Source organism: Filicampus tigris, chromosome 17 (genome assembly GCF_054856515.1).
Source record: "Filicampus tigris isolate MCC_2025a chromosome 17, RoL_Ftig_1.0, whole genome shotgun sequence".
NCBI lineage: Eukaryota > Metazoa > Chordata > Actinopteri > Syngnathiformes > Syngnathidae > Filicampus > Filicampus tigris.
In genome coordinates, this window is record NC_141233.1 from 642,082 (window position 1) to 658,583 (window position 16,502).

General features: G+C 43.3%; 2 protein-coding genes across 11 annotated transcripts in view; one reads left to right on the forward strand and one right to left on the reverse strand.

Moving 5' to 3' along the window:
* The window catches only part of tiprl (TIP41, TOR signaling pathway regulator-like (S. cerevisiae)), a 35,962-nt gene extending 32,364 nt beyond the window's left edge, over window positions 1–3,598 (forward strand). For 6 of the 9 annotated variants that reach the window (XR_015081902.1, XR_015081903.1, XR_015081898.1 and 3 more), the window contains one exon: window positions 3,330–3,521. Coding sequence is in view for 3 of the 9 variants with exons in the window: in XM_086013005.1 (XP_085869131.1) it covers window positions 3,330–3,458 (129 nt within the window). In the remaining 6 variants the exon portion in view is untranslated. The other 3 variants (XM_086013005.1, XM_086013008.1, XM_086013007.1) reach the window with 2 other exon arrangements.
* Window positions 3,599–5,465: 1,867 nt separating this feature from the next.
* The window catches only part of hlcs (holocarboxylase synthetase (biotin-(proprionyl-CoA-carboxylase (ATP-hydrolysing)) ligase)), a 51,154-nt gene continuing 40,117 nt past the window's right edge, over window positions 5,466–16,502 (reverse strand). For both annotated transcript variants that reach the window (XM_086013003.1, XM_086013004.1), the window contains exons 9-11: window positions 13,250–13,364; window positions 11,954–12,155; window positions 5,466–6,724 (exon numbers count right to left, since the gene is read on the reverse strand). In XM_086013003.1, coding sequence (XP_085869129.1) covers window positions 6,553–6,724; window positions 11,954–12,155; window positions 13,250–13,364 — 489 coding nt within the window. In that variant the 3' untranslated portion in view covers window positions 5,466–6,552. The remainder of the gene's footprint in view (window positions 6,725–11,953; window positions 12,156–13,249; window positions 13,365–16,502) is intronic.

Genomic DNA, 16,502 nt, shown 5'->3' on the forward strand with positions numbered 1-16,502 from the left:
CATAAAGGGACCGAGATGACTAGACGATGCATTTAATTTTATTGCGAAGGAGGCGGCTAAGCGGGAACGTGGGTGAGTAAATTCTTTCCACACACAAAGTTGCTAAACTAGTTGCTTTGCAGCAGCAACGAGCTGCGTGGGGCATACGTGTGGGGAAACTGGATGTCATCGCAACATGTGAGACAGCAACGTGCGCTCAAGCGTGTTTGTATTTCCTCATTATCACATCATGTAACCCGCGCCTCCCACCTGCAACTGGGGCATACCATTACAAGAGGGGGCCGGGTGTGCTGGGGGGCAATACCAAAATCCCTATAACATCAGTTGTCGCTCGCGCCGACGCGGGAGTAGAAAGAAGCCTAAAAAGAAGCCTTTCACTGAGTAGGCTGAGATGAAATTTTGCCGCCTCGCGAGCACGTCACACGCATGAATGGGCCGGACTAAAATCGACTTCCAGCCATTTTTAAAAAATTTGTCAGCCACCCCACCACCCAAAACATGGGCATCCGGATGGGGGACCGGTCCGGCCCAGGTACGGACTGCCCAGCTCTGGGTTTGGGGTTTACAAGACTGACGTCGGTGGGGATGACCTTGTTAGATGTGCCAAAATGGTCACCGTGAAGAGCAATTCTGTTGCACCACGAGCCATACGGATTATGAGGAAAACTTGGCGACCGCGCAAGCACGCTAAACAAAAGCTTAAACACACACACTCAGAAAACAGTCGCCGAGTTGAACCAATAAATATAAATGCACGCAAACACAAACACACACACACGCACACCCCCCCCCCACACACACACACAGTACTTTACAAACGTAACATCCTGGATGATCAGTTAACATTCAGTTTACACGCTTTTAGTCCGCATCATTCATAACTAGGCTGTATTCCCGAGGCATGTTGCACAAATTACGGCGTCTTATTAGTGTGACGCCAGGATACACCCAAAAATGAATAAAGTCTAAAGTCACAGTGATGAATGCACTTTTCGGTAAATTCCAGTTTTGTTATTCAACTTGATTCTGAATATGGTGGCCAATGTGTGAGAATGGGCGTTGTCATGACGACGTCTTTTATTCTCTCGCTGGGTGACACTTCGTCACACGTCACATATTAAATAATTGTTTTCTCATTCTGATTGCTGTTGGCAGTGGTACACTAGTACTTACTGCAGCTCAAAATGTCATTATATATGTCATATCATTATGGAATAATCAGAGACGTTTAAATGACATAAATGTTCCCAAAAATCAATCTAAGTTAGTCTATACATAATTTATTTGTTCTTTATTGTTAAATATCGTCATAGAATATCATTATGTTTCGCAGAAGCTGTATTTAGCAATTTAAGAGTTCCACAATTAGTCTGTGAAGCAAGTGCAGATTCAATTTTTTTTTTGTCGAATATCATCGAGTTTTTTGAAAAAATATCGGGATGCTTTTTTTTTTTTTGCCCATATTGCCCACCCCTAATGGCAATACACATTTATGGACATCGCATAATCAGTTAAAAGTGTTATGCTGCATTCACACCATATCCGTTGGGAGCGTTTCTGGCGGGGCGTTTCAAATTGAAGTCAATGTAGTTCGCGGTTGTGGTTGCGTGCGGGGTGGCGCGGATGATGCGTTTGGAGCGGTGGGACACACCGAAAATACGTCAATTCGCCGTGGTCAAAAAAAGGAACTTTCTTTGCGGTTTGCCTTGTGGCAGCCAATCTGCTTCGGAGAGTACTACGTCACACAGCGTCCTGTACACTCGGCGAGTCTTGTGCGCAGAGCGCTAAATAGAGGAAAATATTATCATTGCGGTTTGTGGACATCCCGAGCTATATGACCCGGCCACTTACCATTACCGGGACAAGAAAAAAAAAGACCAGGCTTGAAGAACCATGAGTAAGGAGCTTGATATGTTTTGACTTTCTTTCTTTAGACGGCAATACTGTTTGCTTTAGATTTAGCACTGTGTCGGCCACCTGATTGCGATGTTGAAACCTTTTTTTTTTTATTTTGCCAGTCGTCGTCTACTACCAGGCAAAGCCCCTCCCGTCTCTGATGTGCGAGAATGAGCGGCTGCGGCATTCAGTTTTCAAATTTCCCGTGGACCGCCAGCGAATAAAGTGAAGCAGAACGCTCATTTGTATTTGGTGTGAACGTAGCATTAGAGTCAGCGTGCCCTGATCTGAGCATGGGATCAGCTGGAGAAGATCAGCCCCATAGGCAGGGCCAGCCAGGGAGGAGACCAGCCCACATTATGTTTAGATTTTGAAGACCGTATAAATGTGAGGGCTGCATATTAGACCTTTTCTGCCGTCGCCCGTCTCGGATGAGAGCATTCGCGAGGATGGAAAAGCTGCCCAGATCTGATCATAGTATGATTCCTGAACTTCAGAGATGGAAAAGAAAACAGATGAGTAAATTCAATCACTTGTGTGAGTCTTTATTTATATAGCATACCTTCTTGAAAGATGAAACCGAACACTCATTGAGTAAGTAGTTGTTTTTGTAAATTGCTAATTGGGCTTATGCCCTCAAGACCTGCAAAACATTCCAACAGTGTATTTCCTCAAAAAGTGGTAAACGGTCACACTTAATAAGATAAGATAAGATAAGAATGCCTTTATTGATCCCACAGTGGGGAAATTTTCATTGTTACAGCAGCAAAGATATAGGTCACACAGGGACGGCGGCATAATGTGGCCATTAATGTATTACATTGACGGCAAACATTTAGGATCAAACCTATGTAAATATACGCAGTAACATGTGTACATACACACCAACCTACATCTACATAAAAAGTATGAGGAACACTCATTTCGGCCTGTACATAGTACAGAGGAAAAAATACTCAGTGACAGTGCTGTAGTGAAATTTAAGGGACAGCATTGGATAAAAATGAAACTAGACTAACAGTAGTGGGGAATGTTGAGTATTGCACGGTATTACAGTAGTGGGGAATATTGGGTATTGCACGATATGAGCTCAGGCGCAGGACTGCACAATTGCACTAATATCCGCCAGTTTGTGGAGACTACACAATGTTCTTGTTAATAAAACACTTCCTTTCACCCCGTCCCCCACACACCTCCAAATTACATAACAGCTTTCTTGTCATTTCAACGCACTGTTTCCATTGCATTTTTTGCGCATTGCACATTAACCACTGTTCCCTTAATTTGTCTTTTTGAACAGTATTTTTCCAAAATTAACTCAAAATAATATCATTGACATTCAATAAGGCTATCAATGAACCTTTCCAATCAAGAACATGTTTTCTAAAAATCTTTAAAACGATGGTCACACAGGATTTTTTTCTGTCTTTCAGAGTGTTCCTACTTCACTGTACACTGATCCAAATGAGATTGCTCAACATTTGACCTTCAAGCTAAGACTGTGTGAGAAGTTGGAACTTCCTGAGCGGGAGCATGAAGCTGTCAATGAAGACCTTAAATGACCAGTGTACTCCATTTATTTTGTTGAATAAATGAACTATAAATAAAATAGAATGGTTAACTGACTTAATCAAATGGCTAAAAAAAAAAAAGGTTAATTTAGCATGACATGGCACCTTTCCATTAAAATAAATTCATCCAATGTCTTCCATTTGTGTGGGGTTGGGTCGCGGGGCAAGCAGCTTTATAACAGGTAAGCCCAGACTGCCCTCTCTCCAGCTAATTTGTCCAGCTCTTTTGGGAGGCCACCTTTTTTCCCAGGCCACCTCGGAAACAAAGTCATGTCCCGGGTCGTTCCAAGGTCCTCCTCCTGCCTAGACAATCTGTCCATAAACAGAAGCGGTGACAAATAGCAGCCTTGGCTGAATCCAACGCTCTCTGGAAACAAAACCACTGCTGGCAATTTGGACCAAACTCTGACTGCGGCAGAGATAGGAAATCCGGGTTCAGAAAGGAAAAACCCTGCCAGTTTAGCTTTAGACACAGGTGCACAGACTCTAACCGTCTGAGGCAGTTTTGACTCTTGTGAAAGTCCGACATCACTGTAGGACGCGTGTGATTAAAGGAAGAAGTTAAGGCCTGGGGCCATGACCGTTTGGGCTCTGGCCAGGGGGAATTGTCATACCCATAACTTGGACTTTCCTCCTCAATACACTTTTTTTTTCTTTAAACATTTTTTTAAACAACTTGATACTATGTCTATGGATGCTCAAATTGGTTAACTTATATTATCAAGTTCAATAGTTACACATCAGGTATCTTCCTCAAAGGGGGGTTCAGTACAGTTCAATCAGCGGTAGAGTTCAAGGTTCCTCTGTTTTGCAGCGCCATCACCGTCAATTCATCTGAGAGGATGTGCATGCCCGTGCAGTTGTCTTCCTTGGTCCAACATCATTTGCAGAGCTGGGCATTCCGCCTGTGTGACGGACCAGTCCGCCTATCCACCTATGATGGACACCCGTTTTTTAGGTGATAAACAATAGACCTGAAACTTAAAAAAAGAAATAGACGGACTGAGCATAGTTGGAAGCCCATTTTTTTCCATGTCTATGTAATTGACTATTTTTGCGCAAAATAGTAGGCATGTACAAGTTCACTTCCATTTGTCATTGTGAATGGACATTGAATTTGGTATGTCCGCTGATAGTGTAGTGGTACACACGCCTGAGTTGTGTGCGGGCAGCGTGGGATCGATTCCCGCTCAGTGACAGTGTCTATGCGTGCCCTGCGACTGGCTGGCGACCAGTTCGGGGTGTAGTCTGCCTTCGCCCATTGACGGCTGGGATAGGCTCCAGCAACTCCCCGCGACCCTGTATAGGATAAGCGGTTTGGAAGATGACATGACATTGAATTTGGTACCTGAGAAGCGATGAGCTGCATTTAAGCAACACACAATTTGACCAAAAGACATGGCAAATCAAACAGAAAATGTTAGGTGTCTGTATACTAGAACTCAGCTGTTGTCTCAAACCTTAAAGATGTAATGTACAACACATTACATTTGTTTGTATGTCAGCTGTGCATCGTTTACAGTCTGGCAGCTGTTTTTATGTAGTAAGTACACTTGGGCCATTTCCACAATTGAATCTGTTGATTATTTCATTAATTAAACAATCAGATTCAATATCAATCCCTGTACACAAAAACAGGACATTACTTCACATTTACAGTGCAGAAAATGCTCAAACATAAATTATGATTGAAATACTCTAATGGGCAAAAATGTTGATTTTGCAAATGTTTCATTTTGATTCAAGACAGATAAGAAGTCTACTTTCATAGGGTGATGGGTGCGAAATACGCATGGAAGTTGGCTGCTTGAAATCAGATGACACTTTATGCAGTGGATACTCCTTAGGTGGTAACAAATGGAAGAAGCTGGCACAGCGGAGAACAGAAGTTGTGTGGCAAGATGAGGTAGAGGTGTGCGGACAACGTCACAGTCCACTTTCAGACACAAAATCAAAGATTTTGAAAGTTGTGTGGTGCTGAAGGAAAGGAGACGCAGGTCTATCAAAGGCTTTACTGAACATCACTGAGGCATAAACAGGAAGAAAAAAATAACTAAACGGAAGTTGCAACCCTCGTAACAACTCGTCCCCCAACACATCCCTCAACCATTAGTTCCGTGGGGGAATTATGCCAGCAAACATCACAAGTTAACATTTATGTCATTTTGAAATTTTGGAGGACTTACTGTCGAAAACTACATGGAGCTATTGTATAGGCCTTCATTTAACTTTTTACGACATGATGACGACCCTGTGTGCTCCCTGGAATTTTTGTTAGAATTTCATAACAAAGATGTGTACAGTATTGTTAAAAATTTATAGTAATAATAATTTTTAAAAAGTAAACAATGAAATCTGAAAAATTGTTCAGTAAAACTATGCTTGAAGACATTTCAACAAAGTTAAAGAGTTACCTTTTTTTAATGACAATATTTTCTTTTTTACTGAAAAGTAATATCGGCCTCCGTGATTCGTGTTGAAGCTTCTAATGTCGTTCAATCCCCTCTGGCACCACCAAGTGGACATTATGTATATCGGCATGCAAGGAAGATGTTTTTTTTGTGCTAAGTTTTTGTTAAGGATTACAGTCATTATGGCATGAAAGAGTGGAGGAAAATGCAGTAATTGAGTCCGTATATATTTTGGGATCAGTCTTTTTTTTTTGAGAGAGAGAGACAATCGCCTCCCCACCTTTGAGAAAAAAAAAACAAAAAAAACTTTCAAATGGAACAGATGAAGCAGGTCAACCAAAGCATCCACAGGACTGCTGTTTCCTGACATACAATCATGCAGGGCATTTTACTATAAATTGAGCGTCCGTCAACAGCGAGGGTACCTGCCGTCGTCCGTCATTTTTCCCAAAGGGAAAAAAAATAGTACCCGTATTAAGGCCGGTCCGCCTCTACATTTAAGCGGCCGTCCGTCGGCGAGTACGACTAAACTTTCACTTACAAATACAAACAAATAATTCTAAATGAATCAAACCAATGTTCAAGCAAAACAGAATAAAGTACTGCCCAAAACATGTCATATTAACAAAAACATAGTGACATGAGAAATGATAACATCAAGATGCTTTTTGGACCTAATGTTGCTTGATGACCACCAGGTTCTTCAGCATGTCAAAAGAATTTCCGTCAGGCTCCACTGAAACAATACCCTGCTTCATACTGTGGACTTGAAGAAAGCCATTGCTATCCAGACCCACCACCTCAGCTTCATCTCCATCCTCGCTCCAAAGACGCACCAGACTTCCGCTGCAACAAAAACAAAAAAAAGACAGGTGTGTTCCTGTCTAAGGTAAACTTTTATAGAATAATATCCATCCCACCTATTCCAAGTGTACTGTATGTATAGGTATATACAGTGTATGCATATATGTATGTAGGGCGGCACGGTGGTCGACTGGTTAGGTTAGCACATCCGCCTCACAGTTCAGATGTCATGGGTTCGATCCCAGCTAGCCTCCCTGTGTGGAGTTTGCATGTTCTCCCCGTGCCTGCATGGGTTTTCTCCGGGCCCGAGGACAGCTGGGATAGGCTCCAGCGTCCCCGCGACCCTTGTGAGGATAAGCGGAATAGATAATAGGTGGATGGATGGCAAGATGAGTCCAAACGTAGTAATTTGCCTGCTATTTTGCTATGCAGAGTTGGATAGCCTCCGATTTACGCGGTTCCAGCCAGACCTCTGTGAAAAGTGGACTCGTATCACCCAAGCACTTAGGCTAGGTTCACACTGCAGGTCTTAATGCTCAATTTGGATTTTTGGAAAAAATCTGATTTTTTTTGTGTAAGCGTTCATATTACATTATAAATGCGACCTTGGTCTTGTCTGCTGTATGAACACATGCGTCGTCAAAGTGGCCCACATGAGTAGAAGAAGAGACGAAGTCACACCCGACGGTGTGTTTGCGGAAGTTAATGTGGTCCAGCATGTCGGAGCATTTATACAGTCAAGCGATTAGGTAGCAGGTAGAAATAGATACAGTACTTGGGGGAAATTATGAGGCACGGCTTTAATATCTAATTTCATGGAGACATCACTAACGATGGCGTCTTGTCTTAACCGTGCGTAAAAAATGAATCGATCTGAGCCGTGGCTGAATTACTACGATCGCCACAAATGTCCACTTTATGCTTCATGTTTCAAGGTGGATTAAATTCAAGTAAAATATAAAGTCAATAGTGTTACTCAAAACAACTTTGCAGATTCGATCCCCTGCTGCTAGCAATTTCCCTCTGCCTGCGTGAAACACATTTTGGGCTCCGGATGACTTCAATGTCGGATATATGTGACCTGGCCTGACCGCGAACGCATTGGAAAAGATCGGATACGTATCCGATCTAGGACCACATATGAAAGCGACCCAGGTCGCATTTGAAAATATCAGAATCGAGCCGTTCAGACTGTCATTAAAAAAAATCTGATTCAGGTCGCATATGGGCAAAAAAATCAGATCTGGGTCGCATTTGCCTGCGGTGTGAACTTAGCCTTAGTTGAGATGTTAAACACGCTAACCATGTTACTCTTGGGTTAGCTTAGCAATTAGCATGGCTTATTTGCCACCACGAAGGCAATTATTATGTTCTCAAGAGCAGTCACCGTAGTCAATACACTTAGCACATACACACAGAAACTTCCTTGCTTCCTCGTTCTCTTCTTTGGCCAATATTGGGAGCTTTCTGTGTTGTCTACCTCTTAGTGCCTCTGAGAGTAGACGACGACTGGCAAAACAAGTATGGCTCGCGGTGGAACACAATTTCTCTTCACGGTGAACGTTTTGGCACATCCAACAATGTTATTTCCACCAACGTCAGTCTTGTCAACCCCAAACCATTTACAGATTACGGGCGACGTGGACCCGCGCCTTGCTATTATTTCCCGCTGGACACTTCTCCATTCTTGAAGCAGAACTCGGCTGCAGTGCGGACAGTGTCACGTGACCGGGTCCTGCCCGCTGATTTGGCGAATGATTATCACTTCCTCCTCCTCTGCCGTCAATGCACGCTGATTTACAGCATTTCCTCATACTTTGCGGCCGTCATGCTTTTAGAGGCAGTATTAATACTGGTTAATGTAAAATTGCACATCGTGAAAGCAAGATTGATATTGGTGACAATATATATTGCCCACCCCTACCACCGAATGTACAGGACCCAGCGTGTGACGCAATACCGTATTTTCCGGACTATACGTCGCTCCAGAGTACAAGTCGCACCAGCCATAAAATGCATTATAACGAAGAAAAAAACAAATATAAGTCGCACTGGAGTGAGTATAAGTCGCATTTTTGGAGGAAATGAATTGTGCGCTTAGTACACATCATTTCCATCGAGCTATGGTGGTAACATTTAGCAACATGTAGCATACAAGAAAGTTATGGTAAGATAACTTTAAACTCAACAAAACGGTTGTAGATCGATTAAATAAGTCTTTTATTTATCGCCCACCATGTAGAATGTTTCCAAGTCTCCAAAAGTATTTATGTATTCGGTCGTAATTATCTATGTTAGCCTCCTGCGCTCTGCTCCTTACATGTGTGGCTGCATGATGACACACACACAGCCATAGGCATGGCTGGCAACTGCCTGTTTGTGGTTCATTCTTGTTCAACCATCGTCTGTAAGTAACTTAGACAATTGTGTGAAATGAGCATGCAAAATTTATATACGAGATGAATTGTGGACGATTGTGTTGTTGACTGAACATACGAATCGCTATCGCTAATGCTAATTGCGATCACTAATCGTTAGCATGTCTGCCTGTTTGTGGTTCATTCTTGTTCAACCATCGTCTGAAACTAACTTAGACAATTGTGTGTAATGACATTTACATACGAGCTGAATTGTGGATGATTGTAGGTTGTTGACTGAACATACTAATCGCTATTGCTAATCGTGATCATATCGTTAGCATATGCTCATCTATAAAAATACATGTGTATGTAATGCATAGATTGAAAGTATTTTCTGTTGTGCAATTTCTCAATATAAATAGGCAACTTCGCTGCACACCTGGAATCTGTGGAGTTTGAGTGTTTAGCTGTTTGTATAAGCTTTTAATTACTTACTCAACACAATATTAGATTTTAACCGTTTAAATTATTCATGCATTTTAATAGCTTTTAGGATTTATCTTTATGTGGGTTACAATAACATGTGAAATGATATACACTACAGGTTAATCTGCCCGTCGTAAAGCCAATATGTAATGCAGGTTTATATGCAGCCTTAGAACGCCCTCCTGTGGTTGTTGATAGTGTATTGTTTGCTGACCTTGAAAAGGAAAGGGATACGATGTTAATAATTTCACACATAAGTCGCTCTAGAGTATAAGTCACCCCCCGCCCCGGCCAAACTATGGGAAAAAAACAAAAACGCGACTTATTGTCCGGAAAATACGGTACTCCCCGATGCTGATTGTCTGCTGCGAGGCAAAGAGGGATAAAAGTCCATTTGTTTAGCCACGCCGAATGGGCGGATTTTCGGTGCGTCATTCCGCGTCCCACCACTCCAAACGCATCATCCACGCCGCCATTCATACACCCTCCCGCGCTAACTACATTGACTTCAATTGAATCGCGCCGCCAGATTCAGTTGAACATACTGCTCCTGCGCGATTTGTTTCTCCACACATGGACTGAGGGTGTTCCAGTCGGTGCTCCGGAAGCGGACGGGAAACCTGTGAGCCAATCAGCAACCCGAAGAGCTGACCAATGAAAACGCTCCCTGGACCGGGTGTTCCCGCCCATCTGTTTAGAGACTGACTCTTTCACGTCAGCTGCATTGACATGCAAACAATGACCACTGTTAAAGCGTTACATTACAACTCTCGACCAGCTGACTTCTTAGCGAGCTAATGAGCTTTAAATAAACCTCTGTCATTAGCATCTTTACCGCGGCGTCATGCACGGACACTTGTTCTTTTTTTTTTTTTTTTTTTTTGCTGGGTGGGGGTGACATAAGGACATAACCGCTTTAAAAGGACGAGGACGGACGAGGTCGGAGGACGATCATTTTTAGGAATATGGACGGAGGGACTTCGCCGGAAGGGTACCCAGGTCGGAGACAGACCAGCACAAAATGGTCAAGTGCCCAGCTCTGCATATACATACATACTTACATACACATACATACATATATACATATACATACATATACAGTGATCTCTCGCTACTTCGCGCCCTCAGTACATTGCAGATTTTTCAGAAGCATTCATGAATTAAAAATGAAACAACACAGCCATATCAGGAGCTATATTGCAGAAAGACGCATTGTTTCAAAGATATGAGTTGACTCGGAGGCTTTGTACATACCCGCAGGCACTCATAAAAGGGAGCACAAGTGGATTTACCTTTTCCACACACTGTACTGTACGTGAGCTGACTGGGTGCGCATCATCGCAGCCTCTCGCTAGTCTCGTCCACTATTCAAATGTGCCGTTGATTTAGTCAGAGTCAAGCTGGATACTTTCTCATCTGTATTTGTAATGATGTGTTTACTCTAATAAAGTTTTGTTAAAATCTGATCGTACAGTACAACAGCTGTGTTTATAGTCGTGAGCGCAGCGCAGCGCGCTCCCGGCCGGTCAGCGGCACGGACGACTTAAGACATTGCCAAATAAAGTGTGAAAGTGTTTGTTACTTTTGTGTTAGGTTGTCTTAAAACAGCTTACCTTAACTAAAATCCAGCGTTGCATTTTATCCAAAGGACTTTATTGATGTTGTCGTGCAAAGATAAAGTTAATGCACTTATCGCCGCGGGTTCTGTCCCCCCATTAACCGCGATGAATGAGGGATCACTGTATATACACACACACACACGCATTTCTAAAGGTGTTAATTGTACATGAAAAATAATGAATGTCTCAAATTCATTGTAAAAAAATATTAACTTTTGACTGCTGAAATTGCAAAATTAGTAAAGTATTCCTTTAAAACTAACAGCAATCGGGATAAGGCTCAAGTCGTTAGCTTACAGCAAACTTTGGACTCGTTACTGGAGCCACTAGTGGAAGCGGCATACTGTCAAACATTGATTGCAATTTTCTACTAAGTATTTTTGCTCGTTTTCCAACTTTTTGGGCAATGTGACCCGTGACTTTTTGTTTTGAATTCTGGAACACTAATATCTGGCCGTATGAGGTTGCGTTCAGAGATTTACAGAAGAAAGTATGGACAATTCGGAACAGATGGCAGCTTTGCACTTATTTGCACACCTCCAAGATCATCACGTTTCAGGACACCCCAAAAAGGGCATGTTTGTTCAACTCTCAACAACGCACCGCAAAAGAGGGCAAGCCATATTGAACACTTGAGATTGGTTAATAATTTGTAAAAAAAAAAAAAATAACACCCACAAGTGTGGACTGACCAATCGTGTAGATTTGTTTAATATGAAATTCACCAAGTTATGACAGCCCAAAGCGAGCGAATAATTATTATCATGTAAGCAAGTTCGTCATGTAGAAGTGTCAACTGTGCTCACCTGTGAAGCCATCTCTTGTAGTAGACTGGTAGGATTGCCTCTGCACCATCGTGTTGAAAGCGGTCTATGAAGGCCTCCAGGCAGCTGACTGTTCGAGCAATGAGCTGTGCACAGCTGAGGGGCTGCAGGTTGCAGTTGTGTTGCTGGATTAGGTCATTGATGCACACTGTTGGATTATTGTTGTTCACATTGAACCCACAGCCTGGAGATCATATCAACGGAGAAAAATAACAACATAGTTGGTTGGTTGTATGAAGAAAATATACAACATCACATTTAAACACGTACTCAATGACATATGCATGCTTTATATACCAGAGATGTCCGGCCTCACCTTGAAAGCAACTAAACACCACTGCTATCTTCATCAAGCAGACAGGCCAACCCTTTGTTGTTGCTCATTCACCACAGATCAACACGCCAGTCATTTTACATGTCGCGGGAAACTTTGACGTGGTGTTTGGTTGATTTCAGTGAGAAGTATAGGTGATTATGTACACCGAATCCTTGCTCACACTCCTTATTCACCAGATTTGGCCTCATCAGATGTTTTTTTTTCTTCCCCAGACTGAAACAGGTCCATATTTTGATACTGATGAAGACATGATACAGCAGTAGTCGGTTTATTCAAATGCAGCCGTACCTCTGTCCGCTAAAGCTATTTAAACGCGGTTTAGCCGAATGACTCAGAAATCGGAATTTTGACCTTAATTTGAATATTGACTGCATATAAACGTAGTTATTGTCAATAAATAGAACTTTATTCATCCCGTGAGGGAAATGGAATAAAATTCCAAAAGATATCTTGTTTAAAGATCAAATGCAGTTTCATCAGACCAAAAGTATAGTTTTGAGGTGACCAACTCCAAACGTTAATAGTCATGTTTCTGATTTTCACCAAACTTCAGGCTTTAATGTACCGCTGCGCTACTTTTGTTTTGTTTTTATCTACGGCGATGACCATGAAGATCAACACGATGAAGAGCCCTCACAACAGTCCTATGTGAAACGTTTTGTCTATTTCAGTAACAATCACTGTTGCAGATATCAAGGTACAGTATTCTTGTTTACATCTATCACTAATTCTTCCATTTCTGAAATTGTGTTGTCTTTTTTTTTTTTTTTTTTTTAAATACCACAGCCATTTTTATTTTTAAAAGACTGTAATGTGATGAAGCAACACACAGATGTTTTCAAAGCTATATAGTGCTTTAAAATTGCACATTGTGTCTTTTTGCGATAACATGATTGCAGGAGCAGAGACATAAAAGTGAATTAAAGGCAAAAAGAGATTACCGATTAGCAGATGAAAGGTTGAACCCATCACAGTGGAAGTCACAAGCACACCTCCAAGCTTCATCAGATTGCTGTAGTAGATGTCGTTGGGCCACTTGACCCGCAGGTCAATGTCCTGAGGAATGTTACAACATCATATAATATCACCAAATACAATACATTTGATTCAAAACCAGTGTAACTTTGAACTTAAAGCGTAAGTCAACCCAAACATATTTTTTTCAAGAATATGTGCCCACTAGTTGAAACACGGCATTCTGATTTTGTGTTTGTGGAATATAAATTAAGCAGCAAAATGCATTCGTTTTTAGCCATCTCTGGGGGCAACCATTTTGTCTTCTGTCGACTGAAAACGACATCACAACTGCTCACAATGACCAATCACGGCTGACCTGTTTTCTGAATCTGAGCCGTGATTGGTCGTTGTGAGCAATTGTGATGTCATTTTCAGTCGACAGAAGACAAAATGGCCGCACCCAGTGATGGCTAAAAACGAGTGGATTAACACTTATTCCAGAAACACAATATTTATCAGCATGCCCCGTTTCAACCAGTGGGCTTGCATAGAACATATTCTTGAAAAAAAGATGTTTTCGTTGACATCCACTTTAAGGTATGATGTGACATTTATCAACAAATATCAACTTGTGTGCTCGCTCCGATAACACGCTGTTTGTAGGCCAGTTGCCGGTGATCAATTCACAACTTTAAGTAAAGCTGATTTTCCATTGTACTGGTTCAACCGCCTTTCCGAGCTGTTGAATTGGGGCGCAGACAGATTCTTTTTAAATAATAATGTACATGACAAGTTTCTATCTTGTGTAAACGGGCAGGGATTTTCAAACACTAAATATAAAGGCAAAAAACAGAGTAACGGTTAAAATGCATAAAAGTAAACAGTGAGTCAATAAGGGGGTCCACCCTCAGATTAAAAAAAAAAAAAAAGGTGGGGGGTGGGGTGCATGGGATCGTGTGCATTCCAGGCAGGTCAAAATGAAAAAGGGTGAGAAGCAGAGCTTTTTTTTTGGCCGGTTCGTCCTCCCCTCCGTCCGCGACCTGGATAACCTTCCGTCCTTGTCCCTCCATCCTTATTCATAAAAATGACATCCTCGTCCCGTTGAAGCGCCTCCCTCCTTACATTCCGTCGTTCCGCGGCACCAAAAAAAAAAAAAAAAAAAAAGGAAAAAACCCTGTGCACTCATAAACTTTAATATCTTATCATTATCATAAGATCATTAGCTGGCTAATTTCCTGTACACATCCACTTACTGGCTGGGAGTATCAAGAGAGGATTGAATTGTTCACAACTGTTTAACCAAAATAGCATTTAGTTGCAACACGAGACCATCGTGTTGTGATGAAGATGATGATGATGCTGAGTGAAGCAAGCCAAGGAACATCAGGAGAATATTTAAGTAATAATGCAATACTATTGTGTTTTATTGCAAAACTTTTGCGTTTTAATACAAGAGTTTCAATTAACAATTATTTCAAAATAACGCAAGGTTATTTATAAAGACTTCCACTTCCGGGTTATTTAAATGTACATGCTGGTAGAGATTTTTATGGTCTAAAGATGTACCACATACTGCTGCAGAATAACGCCAGGGGAGTCTGGAGGGGCCTGAAGACCATCTCAGGCCACGGACAACCCAAGACCCGGACTGAGGGGGACCTGCAGTGGGCAAATGAGCTGAATCTCTTTTTCAATAGGTTCGATCAGATGCCTGCCTCCACTCAGTCTCTCCTGCTGCAGTCTCCACCTACTCCTCCTGCTGGGCGTGTCACCCCCTCCCCTCTTTTCTCCACAGACTCCAGCTCCCAGCTACACCAGATAGCCACCACTCCTTCCTGTCCAGCCTTGGCCTTCACAACATCTCAGGTGAGGAACCAGCTGAAGAAGATGAAGGCGAGGAAGGCAGCGGGTCCAGATGGCATCAGCCCCCAGCTCCTCAAATCCTGCGCAGACCAGCTGTGTGGAATTGTCCAGCACATGTTCAACCTGAGCCTGAAGCTGGGCAGGGTCCCCCAGCTATGGAAAACATCCTGCCTGGTTCCGGTGCCAAAGACCCCCCACCCGAAGGAGCTCAACAGCTTCAGACCAGTGGCGCTGACGTCTCACCTGATGAAGACCCTGGAGAGACTGGTCCTTGTCCACCTGCGCCCCCTGGTGAGCTCCTCAATGGACCCACTCCAGTTCGCATACCAGCCTGGCATCAGTGTGGATGATGCCATCATCTACCTCCTCCACACTTCACTCTCCCACCTGGAGAAGGCGGGGAGCACTGTGAGGATCATGTTCTTTGATTTCTCCAGTGCTTTCAACACCATCCAGCCCACCCTACTGGGAGACAAGCTGGAGCGGGCGGGGGTGGCGCACCACCTCACCACATGGATCCAGGACTACCTCACAAACCGGCCACAGTATGTGAGAACACAGGACTGTGTGTCTGACGTGCTCCTCTGCAGCACGGGGGCCCCACAGGGAACTGTCTTGGCTCCCTTCCTGTTCACCCTCTACACCTCGGACTTCAACTACAACACCCCTACCTGTCACCTGCAGAAGTTCTCTGACGACTCTGCGATTGTCGGCCTCATCACAGGCGGAGATGATCGGGAGTACAGAGAACTTACTCAGGGTTTTGTGGATTGGTGCCAGCAGAACCGCCTCCTGATCAATGCGGGGAAATCCAAAGAAATGGTGGTGGATTTCGGTAGGCGCCAGCACTCTTCACCTGCACCAGTGAATATCCGGGGAACAGATGTTGAGAGAGTCTCAACTTACAAGTACCTGGGTGTTCATCTGAACAATAAACTGGACTGGTGCGACAACACAGACGCCCTCTATAGGAAGAGTCAGGGCAGACTCTTCCTACTCAGGAGACTGAGGTCTTTTGGGGTTCAGGGGACACTCCTCAGGAACTTTTATGACTCGGTGGTTGCATCGGTCATCTTCCAGGGAGTGGTCACCTGGGCAGGCGGCGTCTCGGCCCGGGACAAGAAGCGGCTGGACAAACTGGTCAAGAGGGCCGGCTCTGTCCTGGGCTGCTCCCTGGACTCTGTGGACTCGGTGGGGGACAGGAGGATGTTGGCCAAGCTGTCATCAATGCTGGGCAACCCGGACCACCCCCTCCAGGGCACCCTAACAGCACTCCATAGCACCTTCAGTGACAGACTGTTACACCCTCGCTGTGCAAAGGAGAGATTCCGCCGTTCCTTCTTGCCTGCTGCTGTCAGACTCTTTAACAAGAAC